Below are 22,550 nucleotides of genomic sequence, written 5' to 3' on the forward strand. Positions count from 1 at the left end.
ACAGTGTTACTGAAAAAACTCCTACGTAAACAAATAGCACTCACTGTCTACATCCGCTACCTACCCTAAAACTTGTTTTAGTAGTTTGATAGTTCAGCTATATACGCACTTGTTTATTAAAAATTATTACATTCACTGCAACAAATCCTTTTTACATACTTACCTAAAATATTCTACCTCGATCATACCGAAAAAGACAGCATCAATATTTTGTCATTACTGTACGTTAATCTATGATCGGCTTGGCGGCGATCGGCGTTGTCATGGCAACATATTTATTTTGTTAGATAAATAATGAAGTCAAATAAAATGTTATAATTCATGATTTCTTAACTGTGGTATGTAATTCTATGATTTTTTTACTTTCGTATCATCAGTGCATCTTCCCATAACACAAGACGGCATTTTAATGTTGTACCTATATCAAATTGTAAGCAATTCTGTCAACAACAAACGCATGTGTACCGTTTTCGTATCGAGAGAGCGACTACGACCAAAGGAACCAATTGACTCAATTTAGGAGATTAATTTTCGGCGCGCTAGTGACATATCTACCTCTTTTAATACCATTATATCATTGTTCCCGAGGTATTTAGAGGCCCGAGCGCAGCAAGGGCGGCTATAGTCCGAGTAGGAATTGATTATTTTACCCGTGTTAAACATTTTACTTTTCATTTCGAATATGAGGAAAATAAAACTAGTTGTTTATCTAAAGTCTAAACTATTTATTGATAATATAAAGACCCAATTTATTTTAAGCCATATAGACAACCACCAGCATAAGCTGAGGAAATCAAACGTCAGGTCGAAAAGCTTCTCAAGAAGAACGTAATTCAGGAATCATATTCGCCATGGAGTGCCCCTGTTCATTTGGTTCCCAAAAAGGCAAATGCTTCCGGTAAGGTGAAATATACTATCGCCTAATACTATCGTAATAGACTATCGCCGACTAAATGACATAACGATTGACGACAAGTACCCACTTCCCAACATATGCGATTTGTTTGACAAACTTGGGAAAAGCAATTATTTTACAACGTTAGATTTAGCTTCCGGTTTCCACCAAATTGAAATTTTTGACACTGAGAAAACAGCACTCTCTACCCAAAATGGTCATTACGAATTTCTACGATTGCCTTTTGGTCTAAAAAACAGGACCAGCGACCTTCCAACGCACGATGGATAACGTGTTGAGAGGGTTGCAAGGTATACACTGCCTAGTATACCTAGACGATATACTTATATTTTCAAACGGATTAGTAAAGCATATTCAAAAGTTACGTACCGTGTTCGACAGACTTCGTCAAACGAATTTCAAAGTTCAATTGGACAAGTCTGAATTTTTACGTAGGGAAGTGCAGTACTTAGGACATACATTGACCAAAGACGGACTTTGACATAACAAAGACAAAATACAAATAGTTCTCAAGTACCCCATGCCACAAACACAGAGAAATAAAACGATTCCTGGGTTTTGTTGGATACTATAGACGATTTATCAAGGACTTTTTAAAATTACACAACCATTGACAGCGTGTCTAAAAAAGGGTAAGAAAGTAGTTATAAATCAAAAGTATACGGAAGCTTTCGAAAAATTAAGAGAACTTCTTATTAATGCCCCAATCTTACAATACCCTGACATGAATAAACCACTCGTACTAACGACCGAAGTAGCCATTGGCGCTGTGTTATCATAAGGCCCCATAGGTGGTGACAAGCCGATAGCCTATGCCAGTTACCCAGTTGTTAGAGGCAGCTCGTTCTAAGGATCGGTGACACTCGTATATCAGCGCTGAGTTATAGGTGTTGCTCCCCAGCGCATCAGTACCGCCATACTATCGGATAGAATAGGGATATAATAACCATGTACTTTCCTTCTTAGTATCGCGTATGCAGCTTCCTTGATGGCTATGCATTCGCATTGGAATATGGAGCTGTGTGTGCCTAAGGGTATAGAGGTGTGTATATTCAGTTACTGTGAAAAGATGCCAGCTCCAGTTCCGGCTGCCATTTTGGAACCGTCTGTGTAAATTCTAAGTTTATTTACTCCTGACTGGTCTGCTCCCACTTCAAACAGTTGAATGCGGTAATTCGTTTGAAAGATGTGTGTTTTGGGTATTCTATCACAGGGTGCCTCACAAAGTGGGAAATCCTTCCTTACTCTGTTCCAGAGGTTTCCTGTGAGGCAGTCATCATTCTTGCATACACTCTGATGAGTGAAGCTGATGCTTCAGGCGGAGAGCCGACATTGTCGCCTCATGTTGAATGTGTATGTCAATCGGTATGAGCCCTAGAATGGTTTCTAGGGCAGACGTTGGCGTAGTGTGCATGCAACCAGTTATTGCTGTGCAGGCCAGCCGTTGGAATCGCTGCAGCTTGGTTTGTACGGTCATCAAGCTATCGTGACAAGTACAGTTTAATTAACTAAATATTACTAAAAAAGAACATAAAAAAAGACTAATAACAGAGACAAAGTTTTTATTGAATGAATTCATAAGTCTATTAATTGGAGATTTGTGCGACATCAATTAACTATTGCTCCGTATGTGATAATTATTGGTCTAATAACTGCTGTATATAGCCATTTACATATCTTTGGAGCAAGACCCCAGGTTCTCCCCACGAGAGCCCGGCCCGGGAATGGAATACCTACGTACCTATTATTAATACGAAGATGGTCAAAGATATCCATATTTAATAAACTTATTCGTGAAGAACAATCTCTTAATAGGAGCCTACGAGGGGTACACTGAAATGATCGGCAATAGAATATTTTGGATTGAGTTACAGTAAAAAAAAAGGTTCGATAACAAAAATTATGTTTGTTTAAAGTTGACACACGTTAACAGAAATGGAGCTCACGCGTGAACATTTCTGTGACATAATTTATCACAATTTTCGTCGCAGCTTATCTCAAGATAAATTTCTCAACGAACTCGTTTCGATGATTTTATGATGTTGAAGCACCAAGTCAAACGACAATATACCGCTGGTATGCCGAGTTCCGACGCGGTCGTGTGTCGCTCAGCACTGTTTACTCTGAACAGCGGTCACGCCTGAAAACATCGCAGCTGTGCGAACTCTTATATTAGATGACCGTCATGTGGCATACGGGAAGATTCAGGCTGTTATCAGTATCGGAATGACTGCAATTCAGTTGATATTGCATAATGAGCTAGTTTCCCGCTGGGTTCCCCACAATTTGTCCGAAGAGCAAAAGGCGGCTCGTGTAGATTGGTGCCGGAATACTCTGCAACGCTTCAACGGAGAGAAGCCAAATGCCGTTTATAATAACGTCTCAGATGACGAATCATGGATTTCTTCATACGAACCTGAAAGAAAACATCAGTAAGCAGTTTGGCATTGGCATGCATATCTGGCATGTTGCTAATATTCCTTTACAGGAACGTAGAACAGTTACCGCTGAGTGGTATATCACGGTTTGTTTGCCAGAAATGATAGCCGAACTCCGAAAAAATAACCCAAAACGTCGCATCATCTTACATCACGATAATGCGAGCTCCCATACGGCTCGTGAGACAAATGACTTTTTGAAGCAGGAAAACGTTGAGCTTATGGACCATCCTCCGTACAGTCCTGACCTGAGCCCAAACGATTTCTTTGAATTCCCCAGAATAAAAGATTTACTACGCGGTCAACGGTTCGAAGACCCAGAAGCAGCTGTGGAAGCGTACAAATCAGCCATTGTGTCAACATCAACTTCAGACTGAAATTACTGTTTTAATGATTGGTTTGCACGAATGGAAAAGTGCATTAAATGGAACGGGGAATACTTCGAAAAACAATAAAATATGATTTAGCTATACCGTGCACGTGGTTTTTCTTATTCCCGATCATTTCAGTGTGCCCCTCGTATTAGAAATATCTTTATTCGATAAAACATTTTTGAATTAAGATGTTACGTCTCATTTGCCCAGTAATAACACCAGCTACAGCGCCATTCAGACCAAACCACAATAATGCTTACACATTTTTGCTTCACGGCAGAAATTTGGAATTATTTTCAATGTCACTTGAAGAAAACTTTAAATAATCCTACATTGAAGTGCTTAGGTAATAACTTAAATATAAATGAGAACTCCGTTAATTTCGAACATAAAAAAATGTTGAATTAACAATGGTGCAGTGTGTAGGGTGCCTTTAGAAGCGGTTTCCTTTAGTGAATGCCGACAGAATTTGCGTGATTGTGATTGGATAATGTCTTTCTCGCATTTTCCAATGCAGTAAATATCGTGATTCAAAGCACAATTCAAAGAGTATTAACGCAGACAGGCCGATCTTTTCAACCTAACATATATTAATAAATACAAAATGTAAAAACACAGTTACAATTACACGCATTTTAATCTTTTAAACGTGTTTTATTTAAATGTGTAACACTCGCGGAAATCAAAGAAAATACTGACATAACATAGTTTCATAATAAGAATAGAATTAACTAGATAGTTAGATATTACCCAATAAAGATTTGTTGGGTAATACATAACCTCAGTAAATACAAATATAGAATGATTTTCAATGTCAGCAAATGCAAATACAAAATAACTTCGTCTTCATGGCAAAATGAGAACATAAATTGCCTCACAGCTGAAATGAATTGTAGGCATTTTACTATTATCTGATATTATGTCACTTTTACGTTTTTCATCTGTTTTAGGTCAAAGAGAGTTCAAAAAGACAGCGTATCAGTCAGGTCACTTTTCAGGGTTGCGGGAATCATAGTTTTTGCGAAAACTTAGCACTTTTAAAATATAATGCTAATTCATTTCTGACTTCACATAGTCATTAGCGATGACCTAAGGAATGTCTGGTTCAAAGCATAGTATACCCATTAAGTTTCACCGTATATAAAGCATGTAGACCTTCGGTAGGAGCACTTTGGATAGTGTGGGTACTTGTAAAAACATATATGCAATAGGGGTATATGCATGTTATGCATGCTATTTTTGCACTTTTTGAAGTATTTTTGGCACCAGAAAATATTTTTAAGTACTTTTACTTTTCGCAGTATAACCGAAGTAAAAAACCGGCCTAACATCGACGGATTCTTCAAATATTGATATGAGACGTCCCTTGACGGCTGAATATTGTTTGTCTCCCGGTATGTTAAATATGATGTCGGAGATTTATTCGATGTCAGCTTTTTCTAATTGGACGAGCACCATCTGTGTCAGCTGGGTTGGGCTTCTCTTGAGGTCATAGGTGGCGGCTTTAAAGCTGTGATACCACAATCGCGGATTTTCCCGCCGAAATGGTGGTATGCGCATCGACAGTGAAATGCTGGAGATTTCTGTCGTGGTGGGCGCTGGGAGTGGCTGAGCCTGGCTTGTGTCTTCCATTTCTTCGTCGGGTAGATATTCTTCGAGCAGAGATTCGTCGAACAAGAATTCGTCGTTTCAGAGAGCAGGTGAAGCTGTTCTTCGATGTGTAGGTTAAGTGTGTTCGGGCTTCCTTCCGTGGGTGTTCTTGTTCGGGGTCACCACTTTAGAGACTGAGCGTTTGGAGATTGAATAAAACAACCGCTTGAGTAGTATGAAGAATGTGAGGAAATGTGGAATATATTTATATTCCAGTTACACGATATATAGTATGGAAATAGCTTATATGTAATAAATGAATATACAAGTCATACTGGTCCACAGAAGTATAGTTAAATTAATAATTAAATCAAAATCCCTGAATTAAAATAAAGAAATTTTCAAATAAACTAATTATCAAAATTAAATTAGAAAAAAGAAAACAGTCTGTTTAGACTACGTACTTTGACCCCGAGGAGCGACAACGTAGCTCACAGCGGCGAATTGGCTCTTTCTTCTCTTCTCGTAAACAAGCTCTTAAGAATACCACAATTAGTAGCAAAGAAATGAAAATTGATTGAAACATTTCACTCGAACTTTAAGAAAGTTAAATTAATAAATACAACTTTAACTTGTTCAACAAAACTTGAAACATTCGCGGGCTGCGTATAGCACTAGCTTGGACATTACAGACGACGATACACACATTCCGAAAGCTCGCGTTAATCTGAATAACAAATTACAAATACTTAAATAACATTTTATTGAAAATAAATAAAGGCGTAAATAGGGCATACCCCACAATTCTAGTTTATCGATACTTTATTTACAATTACTAACCAACAGTCTAAACAAAGCATTAAAAACTAGTAGTATTGTCTTATTCGAATGTTTTAATATTTTTAACAATTAATAAATTAAAGAATGGCTAAGCTAAGTATTGAACAGTTATACGCATATAGTTAACTATATTGTATTAAGAACTGTTTTGTTAATATTAATTAGCTTTACAGGTAATTTAAATTAAATTAATTAAATTTGTTTGCACAGAGACGGACACGAGCGATCGCGGCAAGACGGCCCATCGTCGTTAGTAGTGCATACGTAGTTACTAAATGTGAAAAGCTTCTCAATTTTTATGAGATTGTGTTTGGTGGGTGCACATCCGCTTTCTTTGAAGATATTTTACCTACTTTCGAATAAATTAAAGCACTTCGATGTAAAACATGCAAGAAAACTTCCAATATGAAAAATTAAGAAAAAAACTTAAGGGTGGTGGATGCACGAGCCAATATCTCCAAAAAGTAGTGGAATTAAAAAATAAAGTTGAGCTCAACTGACAGTTCTGTCTTATTAGACATTAAGGCAAGAATACCTAAATATTAGGAAAATAAAATTGTGTGCGTGTGGGCACTGGGCTTAATTGGCTTGAGTATGACTCTAAGTTTAAACTCTTTAATAAAAGCCACTGGGCAAAGCAGTCAAAAGTGTGAAATAGACTACTGTACCACGGTGTAAACAGAATACTGATTTAAAATAAAGAAAATATTTTATTGACAAGCAAGAATATTTATAATAATAATTGTAAACCAATTTCGTAAAAATGGCCTCAACATCAGAATTGCAGAAAGCATTTCACATTTATATCACACATTTGGATGGAGTTGGTCATTTTTTAAAAATAAGTGGACAATTGGATCATCAATCTTCGTTGATGGTGGAATCGCTGTTTGAAGCAGCTCGGGAGGACCTCGAAAAAGGTGTAGGATCAGCACCTCCGGCAGCTATTCGTGAGGGTATCATTTGTGCCGCCAAATACAAAGATGGGACGTACTATAGAGCGAAAATTATTAATACATCCAACATTACCACTGGATTAATTGGAGTGCATTTTATTGATTTCGGCAATAAAGATATTATTTCGCTGAGCACAATACGTTTTTTAGATAAATACGATCCTCTGTTTTTACAAATACCTGGTCAAGCTACTGATTATTATTTGGCTAGGCTTATGCAAGCAGCAGGACGTTGGGAAGAGCCCCTTCTAATGAAACTACAGAGCTCAGTTTGTTATGCTGAATATCCAGCTACAATAGAAGCACAAACAAAGAGTCTACCCTTAATTGCAATCCAATTCAAAGGTACTGATTTAGCAACACATATTGCAGCTAATAGATTGGGAGCCTTTGTACCACTGCCTAGGCAAGAAGTGATGTTATCACAAATGACAGAAAATCAAGTAGGTTCCAATTGGTCTCCAAGTGTACTGATTGAATCACCATTAACTGAACATGTACCATTTCTAATTAATCAGAACTTTCCAAACCCGGCCACAGCAATGAGATTAAATCAGCAAATGACATTACCATATAATGTACCATCCAAACCATCCTCTATAAGCCAAAGGCTTATAGTTAACCGGGCATCTAGAAATGCTGTGAACCTCCGTGCACCAGGGCGGCAGCTTCAACATATCACAGCCGAAAATCCACAACCAACAGTGACAGCCATACCACCACCTAAGGTTGTGGCATCAAAACCATCACCTCCAAAAAAATCTACAACTTATAAGAGTAGACTTCTGGAAGTTAACTCACAACATTATGCATTTGTGTCATATGCAGAAGAAGGTCCTGAATTATTTGCAATCCAATTGGTTTCCGATACAAATGAATTTCAAGATATGATGGATGAAATAAATCGCAGGCCACATAAAAGTTTGGCAGAGCCACCAATGATTGGGACAGTATGTCTTGGAAGAATGTCTGGTGACAGAATTATATGTAGAGCAATTGTCATGAATCTCTCAGGGTCGCAGTGTAAACTTTTCTTTGTTGATTTTGGAGACACAGAAATGGTGTCCTACTATGATATTTTTGATATACCTGAAGAGTTTGTGAAGCCATATGTGTTTGCAATGAGGTTTTGCTTATCAGGAGTGAAGAAACTAGAGAAGAGCCCCCACTTAAATGAAACATTTAAGCAGCTTGTAAATGGAAAAAAGTTAACATTAAAAGTTGTGGCACCAGAGGGCCCACCTTTGATTCAATATGGAGAGCTATATTTGGATAATAAGAATGTTCTAGAATTATTAATGGCAAACATGAAAGACAAGTTGCAGTTCAAGTGGACAGAAATGTTAACCCTTGGGACAAGACACTCAGTTCTTGTTTCTTATGTAGATAGTTGTACAAAATTTTATGTCCAAATATCTGAGAAATTAAATGAGTTGAATGCTGTGATGAAGGCGGTGAAAACCCACTGTGAGAATAGTTCTTCTCCTGGTCCTCTGCCCGATGGAGCTGTGTGTTGTGCTAGATTCCCTGATGATGACAACTGGTACAGGGCAATGGTACGACATACTCAAGGTGAACAAGTGGTTGTAGCATATGTGGATTATGGAAACGAACAAGAAGTTAATGTTTCCGATCTGAGAACTATTACACCGGGCTTGATTCAGCTGCCTGCTCAAGCTTTGAAGTGTGCACTGAAGGTATTTATAATTACCATTTTATCAATTAATTATAAAATTATCGAAAAACTTAACTCAATCAGGAGGTCAATTTTATTAAATTAATAATTGTTTTATAATACAGTAATAATTGTTTTTTGATGTTTATTTTAGCATTATTTATGAATTCCAGGGTCTCATTTAAATAAGTTGTATCTTAAGGTTAGCTATTTACATTTGGAGCACGGCCCCAACGAATGCAGAACTGTCTGCAGCTCTTAAAAACTGATGTAAAGATTATATTTCATTGAAATTTACTTGCTTTTTTGCTAGCAGCACAGTTGTTAGCTTAAGGTTGCTGCTGCTTCAGTGCATCCAATACAATAATATTTTATTATTACACTTCTGTTGGTTAAAAAATATGAACATAATAATATTTTGAGTGCTGTCATCGTAGAAATGAAACAAACATATTGTTTATATAAAATATACCATTCAATTTTTTGTTATATATATCTACAACAATGTGAGTTGGTGTGCTTCTTGTATGCCCTCAAAGGCTTTATTTTTTCCAAACCTATGATGAATTCAGTGGGAGTAGAGTAAAGGTTGTGTGGTTGCTTTTAAATTGGAGGTGCCCGATCGTCCCCATTTTCTTCTAAGTTATCTATAATATAACCATCACTTTCATTCTCATTTGCATCATTAGTCCGTGAAGATTGAGCAGTTATATTAATATTATGCAGTAAAGAAGAACACATCAAAATACTGACGTTTTCTAGTCCTTTGTGTGCGTGTTCGTTAGCACATAGTTTCCTGATTTCAACAACTTTTAGTTGTTTGGCATAAGGGCTATCATTATAACCACCACGCATGCATATAGCGTCAAAAATAATTTTGCGCCGGGGCCATTTGGATTTCAAAAATGATCCCAAATTTCATCAAATTGTTGAGATCATAATTTTGCGCGGTGGCCATCTTGGATTTCAAAAATGATTCCAAATTAGTTCTCTGCATCCTCGAGAATCTCGGATACGATATTCATATTGTTGAAATCATAATTTTGCGCAGAGGCCATCTTGGATTTCAAAAATAATTACAAATTCGTTCTCAGTACCCTCGAGAACCTCGGGTTGGATATCCACATTGTTGACATCATAATTTGGCGCGGCGGCGAAAATAATAGTTATATAAATCATAGCTGACAAATGCTCCTCTATCGTCTCGCTTTTTCGTTTCATCGAATTTCAAGCACAACGATTCTAAAGAAGTTTCACTTCAAAAAAATATGTAGATAAATCATTATAGTCTGTGGAGTAAAAATATGAAGGGAGGCATACGGTCAACCCTTTCAAATAATGCAATAGTTAGTATTATTTTATTTATTTAAGGCATTGGCAACGAAAACATCAGCTCTATCCAAAATACATCCACCAAGAATATCTTAAAACATTAATAATAATAGACCTTTTTATTCTGAACCTATGTACATATAATAATTCTTAAACCAATTTTACAAAACATCTCTAATTTCGGTGTGCCTGCTTCCTGTCTCGCGTGGCTCTCCTCCAGTTCGGACGCGATGTTAACTTTATTTCATCCTCCCATTTGGTAAACTACCTGCCTCGGTTTCGTTTGCCATCCCTTGGATAACATTCCGTCAGTGCCTGGCTCCATTTTCCTTTTATGTCTCGGTCAAGTTTATTTATTTATCTTTATACCCCAAGTTTATTTATTTATATTTATTTATCTTTATACCCATGCTTTAAATCCTCTATTAAAGATTCTGAAACAGTTAGCTTATTGCCAACATTAAAACACCCAATGTTCTAATAACCATTACATCACCCAAAAGAATGTTGTAATGTTGTACTGAATTTCATAACAACAATCTTTTGTTTTTTTTTTCGATCTCTTCATGCGCAAAGAGTTTCAACAGACAGCCACATTCTTATTGCTCGATGCGTGGTATCTGTATGAATTTCAAAAAAAGAACATTTTCGTTTACGCGCGTTACACACTACCAGAACGTCGCGCGCCGTAAAAAAAAGAAGGTTATTCGAATCCCCGCAATTTTTATTAATATTTTTACTGTTTTGTTTACAAATAATTAGGGATTCATGTGCGAGCGAGTGAATTTTAATTATTGCACTATAGAAAATGTAAATTACTACTAAAATAAATAATTGTTTCATTAATACTTACTTTATTTGTATATAATCAGAAATGAATGATATTAGGTTACTACTAGGACTGGTGTTTTAATGTTAGCACTTTTCTAACTGTTCCAGAATCTTTTAGAGGATTCATATTCTGGGTGTAGATAAAGTCTTGTATGCAACTGTTGATAATTAGTACCCCTTATTAGACAACAGTTGCATAAAAAACTATTAAAAGCATTAAAAACATTATTACACAATAAATAATATGAGGGTAGATCGATTTTCTAATTATAACTTTTATTTGTGACGTTAGTCATTGTCATTTTACGTTTGTGCGTGAGTTTAGCTTCATAACCTCATTACGAATACGTGAAAAACAATCAACTTTAAATAACTTTAATTCAACAGGGTTTTGAGAATAAGCCAGTGGAAACCAAGACCTCGAATCAATTGGAAATGCTTGCCCTGGAGAAGACATTGACTGCAACTGTAGTTGGTGTTCTGTCTAACGATACAATGTTGGTGTCTCTGGTGGATGACACTGTCAGTCCGCCATTAGATATTGCGAGGAGGATGAACCAGCTGTCTCAACCAAGGGGCAATACTCATCACGAGGTAAATTCTCATACATAATCTTATGTTAACTCTTTTCAGATAAGGGACGGAGTTATTTATAAGTTTATTTGACAATTGGTGCGGCATTGATTCTATCATTTATGCAGGGAATAGAACTAACTCCCTCAGGCTACTTAATTATAAATTTTATTTATCGATACTACATATTATTATTATATTAAAACTAAATTGAAAAAAAAAACCGCTGAGTTTCTTACGCCCGTTCTTCTCAGGTCTGAGGCATGCTATTTCGAATGCGTGGTAGTTTTTGACGTTCAGTTCAGCTCAGACGTTCAGTGATTATAATCCGAAAATTAATTGGATTGGTTGGATATTGAGGTTTTTAATTTTTTTTAAACTTAGCACGCCGAGTGAATTTTAGTGACAATTTATTTTAATAGTTGGAAAGTTATTAAAGTTTCGTTTAATTGCGATGATGAGTGAAATCTGTTTTAAATATGGATTAAAGATGGTATTTTACAGTTAATTGTGTATTATAGTACTTTTAAGATGTACTGAAATATTAATATTATTTCTTAACACGTATATTTACAATATATTTTAATAATAATATAACTGTGGCAGTCTCAGAGATCCATAGTACAATAAAATATAATTTAATAAAAAAATACGAAGTAGCTAAGAAATATACACAAAGTCAAAATAATAAAAATAAATGCTTTTAAAAAACACTATAAAGGATATCGTTTCATTCAGGTTGCTATTTCTACCCATTGTCGGAAGGTCTTCATATGATTGAATTTTTACACGTGTCAACATTCAGGTTTATTTCATATAAAAAAAGGTTTAAATTAAACCTTGCGACTTATAAATTATGACTTTGAAACATGCTTACGACGAGGTTCATTCGAAAATAATCTTAAGAAATAATCGTGTGTGACAAATTTGTTTGCCACCTGTTCTCTTGAATTTTTTTACGGGAGTTAAGCGGAATCATCCCATAATATTGCCGATATTATTCAAAACCATAAACTTAGTATACTACCGTAATAGAAGAACCCTGTCTGAAAGTGAGAGAACTATCCTTAAATGAATAGATGAAGACCATGAAACCGTTTTGAAACAATTTAGTGTCCATTAGTCTCTTATCAAATTAGACCGCGTTTTAATTTTAGTATTTTTAACGTTATTGTTCTGTTTTTTAACGAAAATTTATTTAAAAATCTAAAGGTGTCGTTTTCTGTATTAGATTGTGTAATTACATATAGCAACAATCGAACTTAAGAATCATTTCACAGGTAAATTCTGATTCTTCTACTTTCACGATGTTTATTTTCGATTCGATTTTAATACGAGCCACTGAAGTCTGTAACTTACTCACTAACACATCTGTAAAACTAGCACACAATATGAACATTTTAAATTTAGTCTCGCCGTAATGAGGAGAGTGTTTGTGTATCACGGTAGTAAACGTTTATGGTCAAAACGCATTGTATAACCACCTTAAGCGAACCCCATCGCGTCGCACTGCGTCCGTCACTGCCCCGTAAGGAACAGCATTTAGTTGTGTTACTATTAACCTATTTAGGGTATTGTTTTTCTGGTCCACTTTGTTAAAATTTCATATAACACTGTACAGAAAGCAACAACACCAGTACAGAAAGACAACAGCGATAGCATCAGCTCACCAGAAGGTAGCGTTCCGGACGACCCTCGCAAGACCGGTTTCTGGAAGGAGAAGAGTTTCAGAGATGAGAGGAAACCGAGAGAGGACGGTTTTGGGCAGAGGGGAAGCAGCTTTCGCGGGAAGTAAGAACGTGTTTTAATTTTATTAAGAATGTGAAATGATAAATTTCCTGAGAGGTGGAATATTCCGTTGTATAAATCAAAATTAATAATTGTTTTACAAGATAATTGAGTATTATACTAAAATAAAAATATTTTTGACTCATTTTTGAAACGACATTTAATAACAAATAAAATAATGAAACACTAATTCAATCGATCAAATAACAAAAAAGTTATAAGGATTTTAATATTTCTCACTAAACAGAGATAAGCAATAATAAGATATGACGTCACACCTTAGTATTGCCAACTTTATAAAAAAAATTATCTTGCGAGATAGGGACAGAAGAACCTTACTAAAAAAGCTTAAATGTCTGCTACTTTGTATTTTTTCGTTTGATTTCAATTTTATTTTCAGTCTACATCAATATATTTATCTTAGTTTTTAATAACTCACAAAAATCGTCACCTTTTTGCTCTTAATAGTGATTTTCATTATTATAACACTAGAAATAAGGGATTGCTTGTAACTAATTCTAGTAGGCTTCATAAGATATATAATAGCTTTAAGGGTAAATGTATACACTTCTATAATAAAGTCCCAGCCACTGTTCAGGCATTATCTAAAAATAAATTTAAATGTTTTATAAAAAAATGGCTTTGTCGTAAATCCTATTACTCCACTGCTGAATATCTAAATGATCGGACAGCCTGGGACTAGATTGTGATTATTTTATAGCGATAGTTATTGAAAAGAGCGCAAAAAAAGAATGCTAGGAGAGTTTCTTGCGCCGCTCCTTCTCTCTCAGAGCGCCATTTGTTTTCGAAGCGGTAGTAGTATCTAGTAGTTATTAGAAATGACATCAAAAAGAATTCTAAAGGAATCAATTTTGAGAAAATAAATGCCTTTTATGCCTTTTAATAAAATAAAATACCCAATAAGGTAATCATTATATTATTATTGTATAAATTCTTTCTCTTGTACTCCATTTTAAATGACTTAGGCTCTATGTTTAACGGACATGGAGATTTTCCATCGCACGCGGATCAATTTATTAAATTAAAGAGCTCCTTGAAAAAATAGCAATAGTCTAAGTTAAAAACAATTAGCCAAGCCATTTTTGTACTCCAAAGTGAACTCGATTACTAGTCGATTATAAAGCGATTGCATGTCCGCAGTAAACACGTAACGTTCCTCATTAATATAATAATGAAAGTAGGACATCGTATCGTAAAGAAAACGATCACAGAAGTAGTGTAGGGTGCGTTTCCACTAAGGCAGAGAGAAGCGGATAGGAGCGGTGAAACGAGGAAAGTGATTCTGTTGAATCGGAACTATACGGAGTGGAGCTGATCTAAGCAGACAAAAGCTGGAATCAGCCGATTAGTCAAATCCAACCTATAACTTTAAAAAATATACACTTTCAATTAATTATTCATCCATTTTATTCGATGTGTGAAGTTTTTTGACGTCGCTAACCTATACTAAAGTAAAACAAACAAATGCAGCGCACGACTCGTGTTGTGAAAAGACTACCCCACCCCACATGGCGTCGCGCCGTGCCGTTCCGCACCACCTCGCTACCCTCCGCTTCGCAAAGAGCGGAGTTAAGCGGACTGCGGAGCGGAGCTTGGCTACCACAGTCCGCTCTACTCCAATCTGTCCATTTCGGGGCCGCGTGTTATCATATTATATAATTTAAAAGTCTGCTGAGTTCCGCTTACACTGTTTCCGCTAATGCGAAACCAGGCGGAGCCTACTGACAATTGACCAATCACAATGGTCAAAATCTCCGAAACGTACTCTTACGTCGGGCCAATACAGCTAAACCTGCATGAGTCGGCGCCAATTGTTTAGTAACATTTCTTAGTTTTAAGGGAAACATTTGCAGCATCATCTGCTTGTGTGGTGGTCCTCCACAGTGCGGAATTAGCTTCCTTATGCGGTGTTTCCGAGACGATACGACATTGGTACCTTCAAAAAAAAGCGCGTACACCTTCCAACACTTAACTTCCACAAAGACCGGCAACACAAGAATGTGGGCGGCGGTGATCACTTAACACCGGATATTATACACACGTACGCTCGTTTGTCCTCATTTTCAATAAAAAAAGCCATTTCTCCATACAAACGTTCTCGACTGTTCTCTCCTTGCATTTTAACCCTTGATCAATAATATTTTCAAATAAGACCAATATCATTATTATATTATGTGTCTTGCTGATTTTGAAATTGTAAACGGCTTTACAATAAACAAATCCGACAACGATAAAGTGAAACAGCCTACTACAGAATATCTCATATAATCTCATACAGCTTTCAAAAATTCGTTGGACTTAAACTTAACCAATATGTTTTAGAGAAGGGAATTGTTGGGAACAAAAGTCGGATTTTTTTTAATTTGCTCAGGATTTTTATTTGGAGCTGATTTACGTGATTCATGTTTACGTGGATGATGTTGTTGTTTACATGGACGATGTAATTTTATTTTGTGTTCTTTTTTTATATAAGAGGGGGAATTACTTAAAATATATCAATAGGTAGTACATACAAATAATAGTATTTTATTAATATTAAAGGTATTAGGTTTGCATAAGAGGTGTATCAAATTAAATCTTTATTAAGTTATTTTATTTTTTTAAGTTGTTTGAGTCGGTTTTTTAATTGCAGTTTTCTTTTGAATTCTTTAGTCCGAGAAAGGGCTTAGCTAATAGGGCCTTAGCTCTTAAGGGTCTTTGTATGTATTGCTTTGTAGTTTTGTAAGATTTAACATAAGAAGTAATTATATAAATTCCTTTTTCAAATCTCAATTTCCGACGCCCGTTAAATAATAACTCAGCTCTTTTACTTTTTGTTGATACAACAAAAAGTAATTGCTCTGAATCATGACCGAAATGGCCTTCTGGGTTCATTGAACTGGTTAATGCTGAGAGATCAGTTGAGATCTATCATCGAAGCCATAACATGTATAAGCAATTTTTGAGGTGTGTCTTGATTAACTATAATTATTATTATGAGATTCGTTCATTAAATTAGGCGAAGAGTTAAGCAATGAAAAGTTTATCATAATAAAAGTTGTGACAAAATTTTATTATTGTAAGTAGAATTACTTGTGAGCCTTATACTATATAAGTTTTAGTTGTGTTGTTGAGTTAATGATGAGGGGATGATAAGCTCAACGATATACATCTTGAAATAAATCGCAATTTCTGTGATAATTTTGGACATAATAACACCTTAATGTAAGTACAAAACAAATGCACCATTGTTTATTTATGTACAAAAGCAACTCTCATTATTGTGGGGAAATATTTTTTTTTTCAAATTTGTTTAAAATTTATATATATAATATTTACGTAAAGGTTTTGTTTATTTTACCTATTTTATGGAAGAAGAGAACAAACGAGCATACAAGTCACCTGATGGTAAGTGATCACCGCCGCCCATACTCTCTCGTAGCACCAGAGGAATAAAAAAGCGGCCAAGTGCGAGTCGGACTCGCCCACGTAGGTTTCCGTAGCAGTAAGTAACATAATATAAAACTTCTCGTGTAACTTTGATCTATATTTTAATAATAGTGTATTTTTTTCAATCCAGTTATTGATGAAACGATTTATGACGTATTAAAAAAAACTACTTGCTTAGATCTCGTTCAAACCAAATTTCGGTGGAAGTTTGCATGACAATGTACATCATATATTTTTTTTAGTTTTATCATTGTTCATTCACACACATTTTACCACTTTGGAAGTGTCTTTCGCCTAAACCGTTCTGATTAGAAAAAAAAAATATATTGGAAACGTCAATATAATTTTCGAAGACCATGTCCATGAAGATGTTCATAAAGACCTATCCATAGACACCCCGTATGGGTTTGATGAAAAAAATTTTTTTTTAACCCCCAAAATTATGCGGTTCACAGAATACATCTACTTACGAAGTTTCAACAGTATAGTTCATAAGAAACTATACTGTAATAGTAAAGATAGAACTTTATAGTTTCGTAATAGTTTCTGAAATTATCAATAAAGATTTAATACATAAGTCAGACTGCCATTTTAACGAAATCTACGCGGATTAAGTCGTCTGCAACTAGATATTAATTGTAAGTACAACTAGTAATAAGTACAACTAGTGTACACGCCTAGTTTTAATTATCTGCAATAGAAATTTTTTTTTTGTTTCAGTATTTATGGCAAGACTTTGCCATACAAAATTTTGCCGAGGCTAATAAAATAGTTTTAATAATTTTTGTCTGCTTATCTGTTTCTTCGTGAAATCTCATAAGCCGATTTGGATGCTGTTCTGAATTTGAATCTTTGATGTACTTTCTGTACTGACCATGACGTAATTATTGACTTTTTGTGTCTCAGGGATCACAAGGATGGTTTCGATAGATCGGCGCCGGGACGCCACAGCGACAAATTCGCCAAGCCCGAGAGACAAGATAGGTAAGAAAGGGTTTCTAAATATCTGATTTTACGATAGTAAAGATTTATATAATTACTAGTGGACCCAACAGACGTTGTCCTGTACACACGTGTTAAATTTGAAAAATCGGTCCTGCCGTAAGGAGGAGTTCACTAACGTACACATGAACAGGATAATTATATTATATAGACGGAGATTGAGAATCTATATCAATCTCAAATTCACTGGAACACACAAAAAAATCATCAAAATCCGTCCAGCCGTTTAGGAGGTAGTTCAATTGTGAACCTACACCATTCTCAAATCTACCTGAAGACACACACCAATCTCAAATTCACCGGAACACACAAAAAAATCATCTAAATCGGTCCAGCCGTTTAGGAGGTAGTTCAATTGTGAATCTAAACCATTCTCGGATCCACCTGAAGACGCACAGAAAGTTTCATAAAAATCGGTCCAGCCGTTTAGGAGGAGTTCAGTGACATACACACGCACACAAGAAATATATATATATGTAAAGATTGGTCATAAACTGATCATAACAAATCGTAAACAATGTCTACTGGCTATAACTGTTGATTTATAAGGTGTTTATTGAAAAACTGATGATGTTATCGTGGTATCTCAAAGTGTTCGTCCTTTATTGATGACAGTAACTATAAAAATATATAAACGATTGAATAAAGCGATGATTTAACGTTTCGATTTTTACTGCTAACAAAATACTCAAACTGCTACTGATCCTTTTGATAGATAATTGGTAAAAGCCAACAAATCAGCAGATTAGCCTCTTTTGAATGTAATTTTAAAATTTTAGAAATGTATAAATATTTTTTTTTTTTTTTAAATATCTAATATATAAAATTCTCGTGTCATGGTGTTAAACATTGAACTCCTCCGAAACGGCTTAACCGATTCTTATGAAATTTTGAGTGCATATTGGGTAGGTCTGAGAATCGGACAACATCTATTTTTCATCCCCCTAAATGTTAAGGGTGGTCCACACGATTTTTTTTTTTTTTTTAATTTGTTTGATTATGAGTCAGCGTTAAAAAATACATACAACTCCAAATTTTCCATTCCATCTACGATCAACAGTTACTTTTGTATCGCGATTTTAATATCGGCAATACAACGTTTTCTGGGTCAGCTAGTATATATATGTATATCTTGACGCTATAACGTACGATTTGGCCTTCGTCTTTTGATTTATTATTAAGCCGTAGCAAATAAAAAGTTAAATTGGATTTATTGTGTTATTAGTTTTTCAACGCGAGTTATCTGGGCCCCTGTATGGTGAGGTATGTGATGATTTGGTATTAATAATAAAGGTTTCCATTTTTGTACACAGACGTGGCAAGCCCACGGAGAACCAGACACCGAACCCCGTGCCCACCGGCGACGACTGGGAGGAATCTCCGCAGCCTCAGATACAATCTCCACCACTGCGCCAGAACCGAGACAACCAAAGGGAAAGGTATGTAGTCCTTAAATTATTATTATTATTTTCTTTTTATGATAATAAGGGACGAGACGAGCAGGACGTTCAACTGATGGTAATTAATACGCCATGCGCATTACAATGCAGTGGCGCTTAGGGTTCTCAAAAAACCCAAAAATTCTGAGCGGCACTACAATTGCGCTCGTCACCTTGAGACATAAGATGTTAAGCCTCATTTGCCCAGTAATTTCACTAGCTACGGCGCCCTTCAGACCGAAACACAGTAATGCTTACAAATTACTGCTTCACGGCAGAAATAGGCGCCGTTGTGGTACCCATAATCTAGCCGGCTTCCTGGGCAAAGGAGCCTCCCACTAGTTATGTTTAATATGTTTCTTAAGAGTCCATGTAGGATACCAGATCTAAAAATGTATGTATGATGATCTGTATGTTTAGTCACACAAAGATGAATAGTACACAAGTTTTACTTACGTACCTTTTAAAGAAATAATAATTGTAGACACCCGCTTCTAAGATTAATTTTAAATCGTACGCAGTTTGCAGCTGTGTTGTATCGTAACAAATTAAAATAAACAAGATGCTCTAAGAGTCTTCTGTGACTTGTCTAAAGCCTTCGACTGTGTAAAACATAAATAATTCTTAATGGGCAAATTAAAACTCAATAAAAATGATTAAATCATACTTGAGTGATGTGATACAAACAGTGGTTATAAATAACCACTGTTTGTAATCGGTCATTTATAAAGCAAAGTCTTCTGGTGCCCCTATTGTTATGGGCGTGCCACAGGGTTCGATATTAGGTCCATTTCATTTTCTGATTTATAGAAATGACCTGTCTTTCTATGTATACAAATTATGTTAGACGGTATAATATGCAGATGACACTTCTTTTATTTTAAAGTTAAATAGACGAGAATGTTGAATAGAAATTGTTGACGATGTGAATAATGCCCTTTCCAATGTAGTGTGTTGGTTTACTAATAGTAACTTGTTATTAAATTTAAATAAAACTAAATATATTAAATTTTCATTACCAAATGTCAAACAGGTCAGTACAAATATTGAAGTTAACGACGGTATTTTTAGGAATAACTTTAGATTCACGGTTCCAATGAAATCCTTATATTAATAGTACCTTAACAGGAAGATTCAGGTTGGCTGTTTTTGCTGTAAAAAAATTAGATTTGTGTCTGATGTTGAGACAGCAAGGCTTGTATATTTCAGTTACTTCAATACTGCTATGTCATATTGTATGTTGTTGTGGAGATCTGCAGTTAATACTCAGGACATATTTGTATTACAAAAGAGAGTCCTACACACCATTATATATAGACCATATATTAAGACCTCGTGATTCGCTTAGAGATTTATTTAAAGAAATCAAATTTTGAAAGTGCCTCCCAATAAATGTTTTAATTTATTGAGGTTCAGCAGGTTATCAACTGTACTCCTGTACTTTCTACACTTTTCTCTACTTAATACATGGAGCCACAACCTGAGAGTTGAACAAGACGTACTAAAATATCGGTCGATGCGTCACTCGGATGGTTGGCTAAACCCGAGAGGCGCGGGTGCGAGTCCCGCATCGTCCATTAATTTGGATGAATATCTTAGCAAAAAGAGTACAGTTATGCTTTAACAGGATTAGGTACGAAACATACAGAAAATAAGTCTTTTTTATATATTTTGTAAACATAATTTTAAATTATAAATGTTAAATTATTACTTACATTTTAATCGTTGAAGTGAAAGTGAATTTAAAATGTTAATGTGATTTTAAAAAGTTTCACAAGCTACAGTTGTTCTATTATTTCGTTGTACGACACGCTTCGCCGATTCGAATGTTTGAAGTTATTTGTGTAATGTGTAACATGTGATTTATTTTATATTTTAGACTTTCAATTAAATAATTCATTTTGTGCCAATGTCATTTCGATTTTACAAACCAGCAGATTAGCAAAATTATACTATCATTAAAAAAAATATACTCGTGTTATACATAAGTTTTAAGTTCTAACGCCGCTATGTAATAATAGGTTAGTGTCGAGAAGTGGCGCCCGTTCGTCGACCACAATATGGCAGTGATCCTAGAGATTTTACGCCAAGAGAAAGCCCTCCCTGAGCATTCTCGCCCGACGTATTTCGCTAATCACCGAGGTCAATCCTAGCAAAAATACCAGGGCACCCCATTTCACACTTTATGTGAAGTTTCGGGACATGAATTCACATGTGGGATGTTCATTACAAATCGAACACCGTCCATCAATACCTTAAGACGTCGCAGAAACGATCACGACAACGATCGCCCAATCTCAATATCAACAAAAGGTTTGGCACTGCTTGTTGTTTTTGCTTATATTCTATAATGTAATGTAAACTCAACTAAATCGCATTATGTACCCCAAGATGCATTTGAAATATACGTGGAAGATTCTAAAGAAGATGGGGTCTTCTAATAACGGTTCCATCGCATGTTACAATTCTCCAAAAGAAACGAAGACTATTTTGAAATACATTCCTTAATCATTTTTGTGTGACCTACATTAAAAATAATATATAATATACTTTCGGCAAATAATGAATTATCGTTTAAACGTCTGTTTGTACCGATATGTATCGTAATTTTAATAGAACGTGGTTTCTTGCAACGTTTTTTTTTTGTAATAAATAGGTTCAAGCAATTTTTATTTCGGCAATTTGACAAGGTTTGATACTGATAGATAAAGTTTTAACGAAGCAACAGAAAGAAATCTCGTTTGGACGAGAAACAGAAGGGATGGAAGAAGGAGAGCAGCGTGGGGCGACGTCTCCAGCAGGCGAGGGACGCGGCGAACAGTGCGCATGCGGCACAGCCGGCCACGCCCCCGCGAGACACACAGCGACGGTACCGTACCGACTGCCGGTGACCGGTGTGCTTGTCTGTTGTACCCACGCTTCTGTCTGTTGTATCACGTAGTTTGCGCACTCATCACCAAACACTGGGCGCCTCATTCACGCGGAACATTTGTAACATGTTTGGCATGTTGCGCCTGTTGGATGCACAATTATGTATTATACCACCTTAACTTTATGGCTGGCCTCATTTCACAATTAATGGACAGAATTCACAATACGTGGTTCATACAGTTTTAGGAGTGCATACTAGTCCGAAGTCAATAGAACTCTCGAACGCTACTAGTTGCAGTGTGTATGTATGTGCTAGCTTTATAGAAATGTTTGGAAATACGTGTGATCTGAATTTTTATAACCAATAATCACTTGATTATTTGAGGATTCTTTAATCCTCGTTAATTCTGACAGATTGATCTGAAAAATTGATATGCGAAAATATTTATATTTATTTCCATGCTGTCTTATATAA

The 22,550-nt window shown here is 35.7% G+C and overlaps 1 protein-coding gene across 2 annotated transcripts; it reads left to right on the top strand.

Moving 5' to 3' along the window:
- Positions 1-6,683: 6,683 nt before the first annotated feature.
- LOC126966480 (maternal protein tudor-like) lies at positions 6,684-22,098 on the top strand. Of its 2 annotated transcripts, none has more exons than XM_050810557.1 (6): positions 6,684-8,811; positions 11,340-11,546; positions 13,147-13,316; positions 17,670-17,747; positions 19,079-19,204; positions 21,927-22,098. In XM_050810557.1, exons 1-6 carry the CDS (start codon positions 6,922-6,924, stop codon positions 22,093-22,095), a joined length of 2,640 nt encoding a protein of 879 aa, XP_050666514.1. In that variant the 5' UTR covers positions 6,684-6,921; the 3' UTR covers positions 22,096-22,098. The 2 variants fall into 2 exon arrangements, with proteins under 2 accessions (XP_050666514.1, XP_050666515.1); XM_050810558.1 differs by lacking the exon at positions 21,927-22,098 and adding an exon at positions 21,226-21,905.
- Positions 22,099-22,550: the final 452 nt, after the last annotated feature.

The sequence above is a fragment of the Leptidea sinapis genome, chromosome 10, assembly GCF_905404315.1.
Source record: "Leptidea sinapis chromosome 10, ilLepSina1.1, whole genome shotgun sequence".
Taxonomy (NCBI): domain Eukaryota; kingdom Metazoa; phylum Arthropoda; class Insecta; order Lepidoptera; family Pieridae; genus Leptidea; species Leptidea sinapis.

What these genes read in the sequence shown, in the direction of transcription:
- LOC126966480 (XM_050810557.1), top strand. Translation starts at nt 6,922, where the DNA reads ATGGCCTCAACATCAGAATTGCAGAAAGCATTTCACATTTATATCACA. An exon ending in GGGGCAATACTCATCACGAG is followed by an intron (nt 11,547 to 13,146) that starts GTAAATTCTCAT and finishes AACACTGTACAG; the next exon opens with AAAGCAACAACACCAGTACA. An exon ending in CGAGACAACCAAAGGGAAAG is followed by an intron (nt 19,205 to 21,926) that starts GTATGTAGTCCT and finishes GTTTTAACGAAG; the next exon opens with CAACAGAAAGAAATCTCGTT.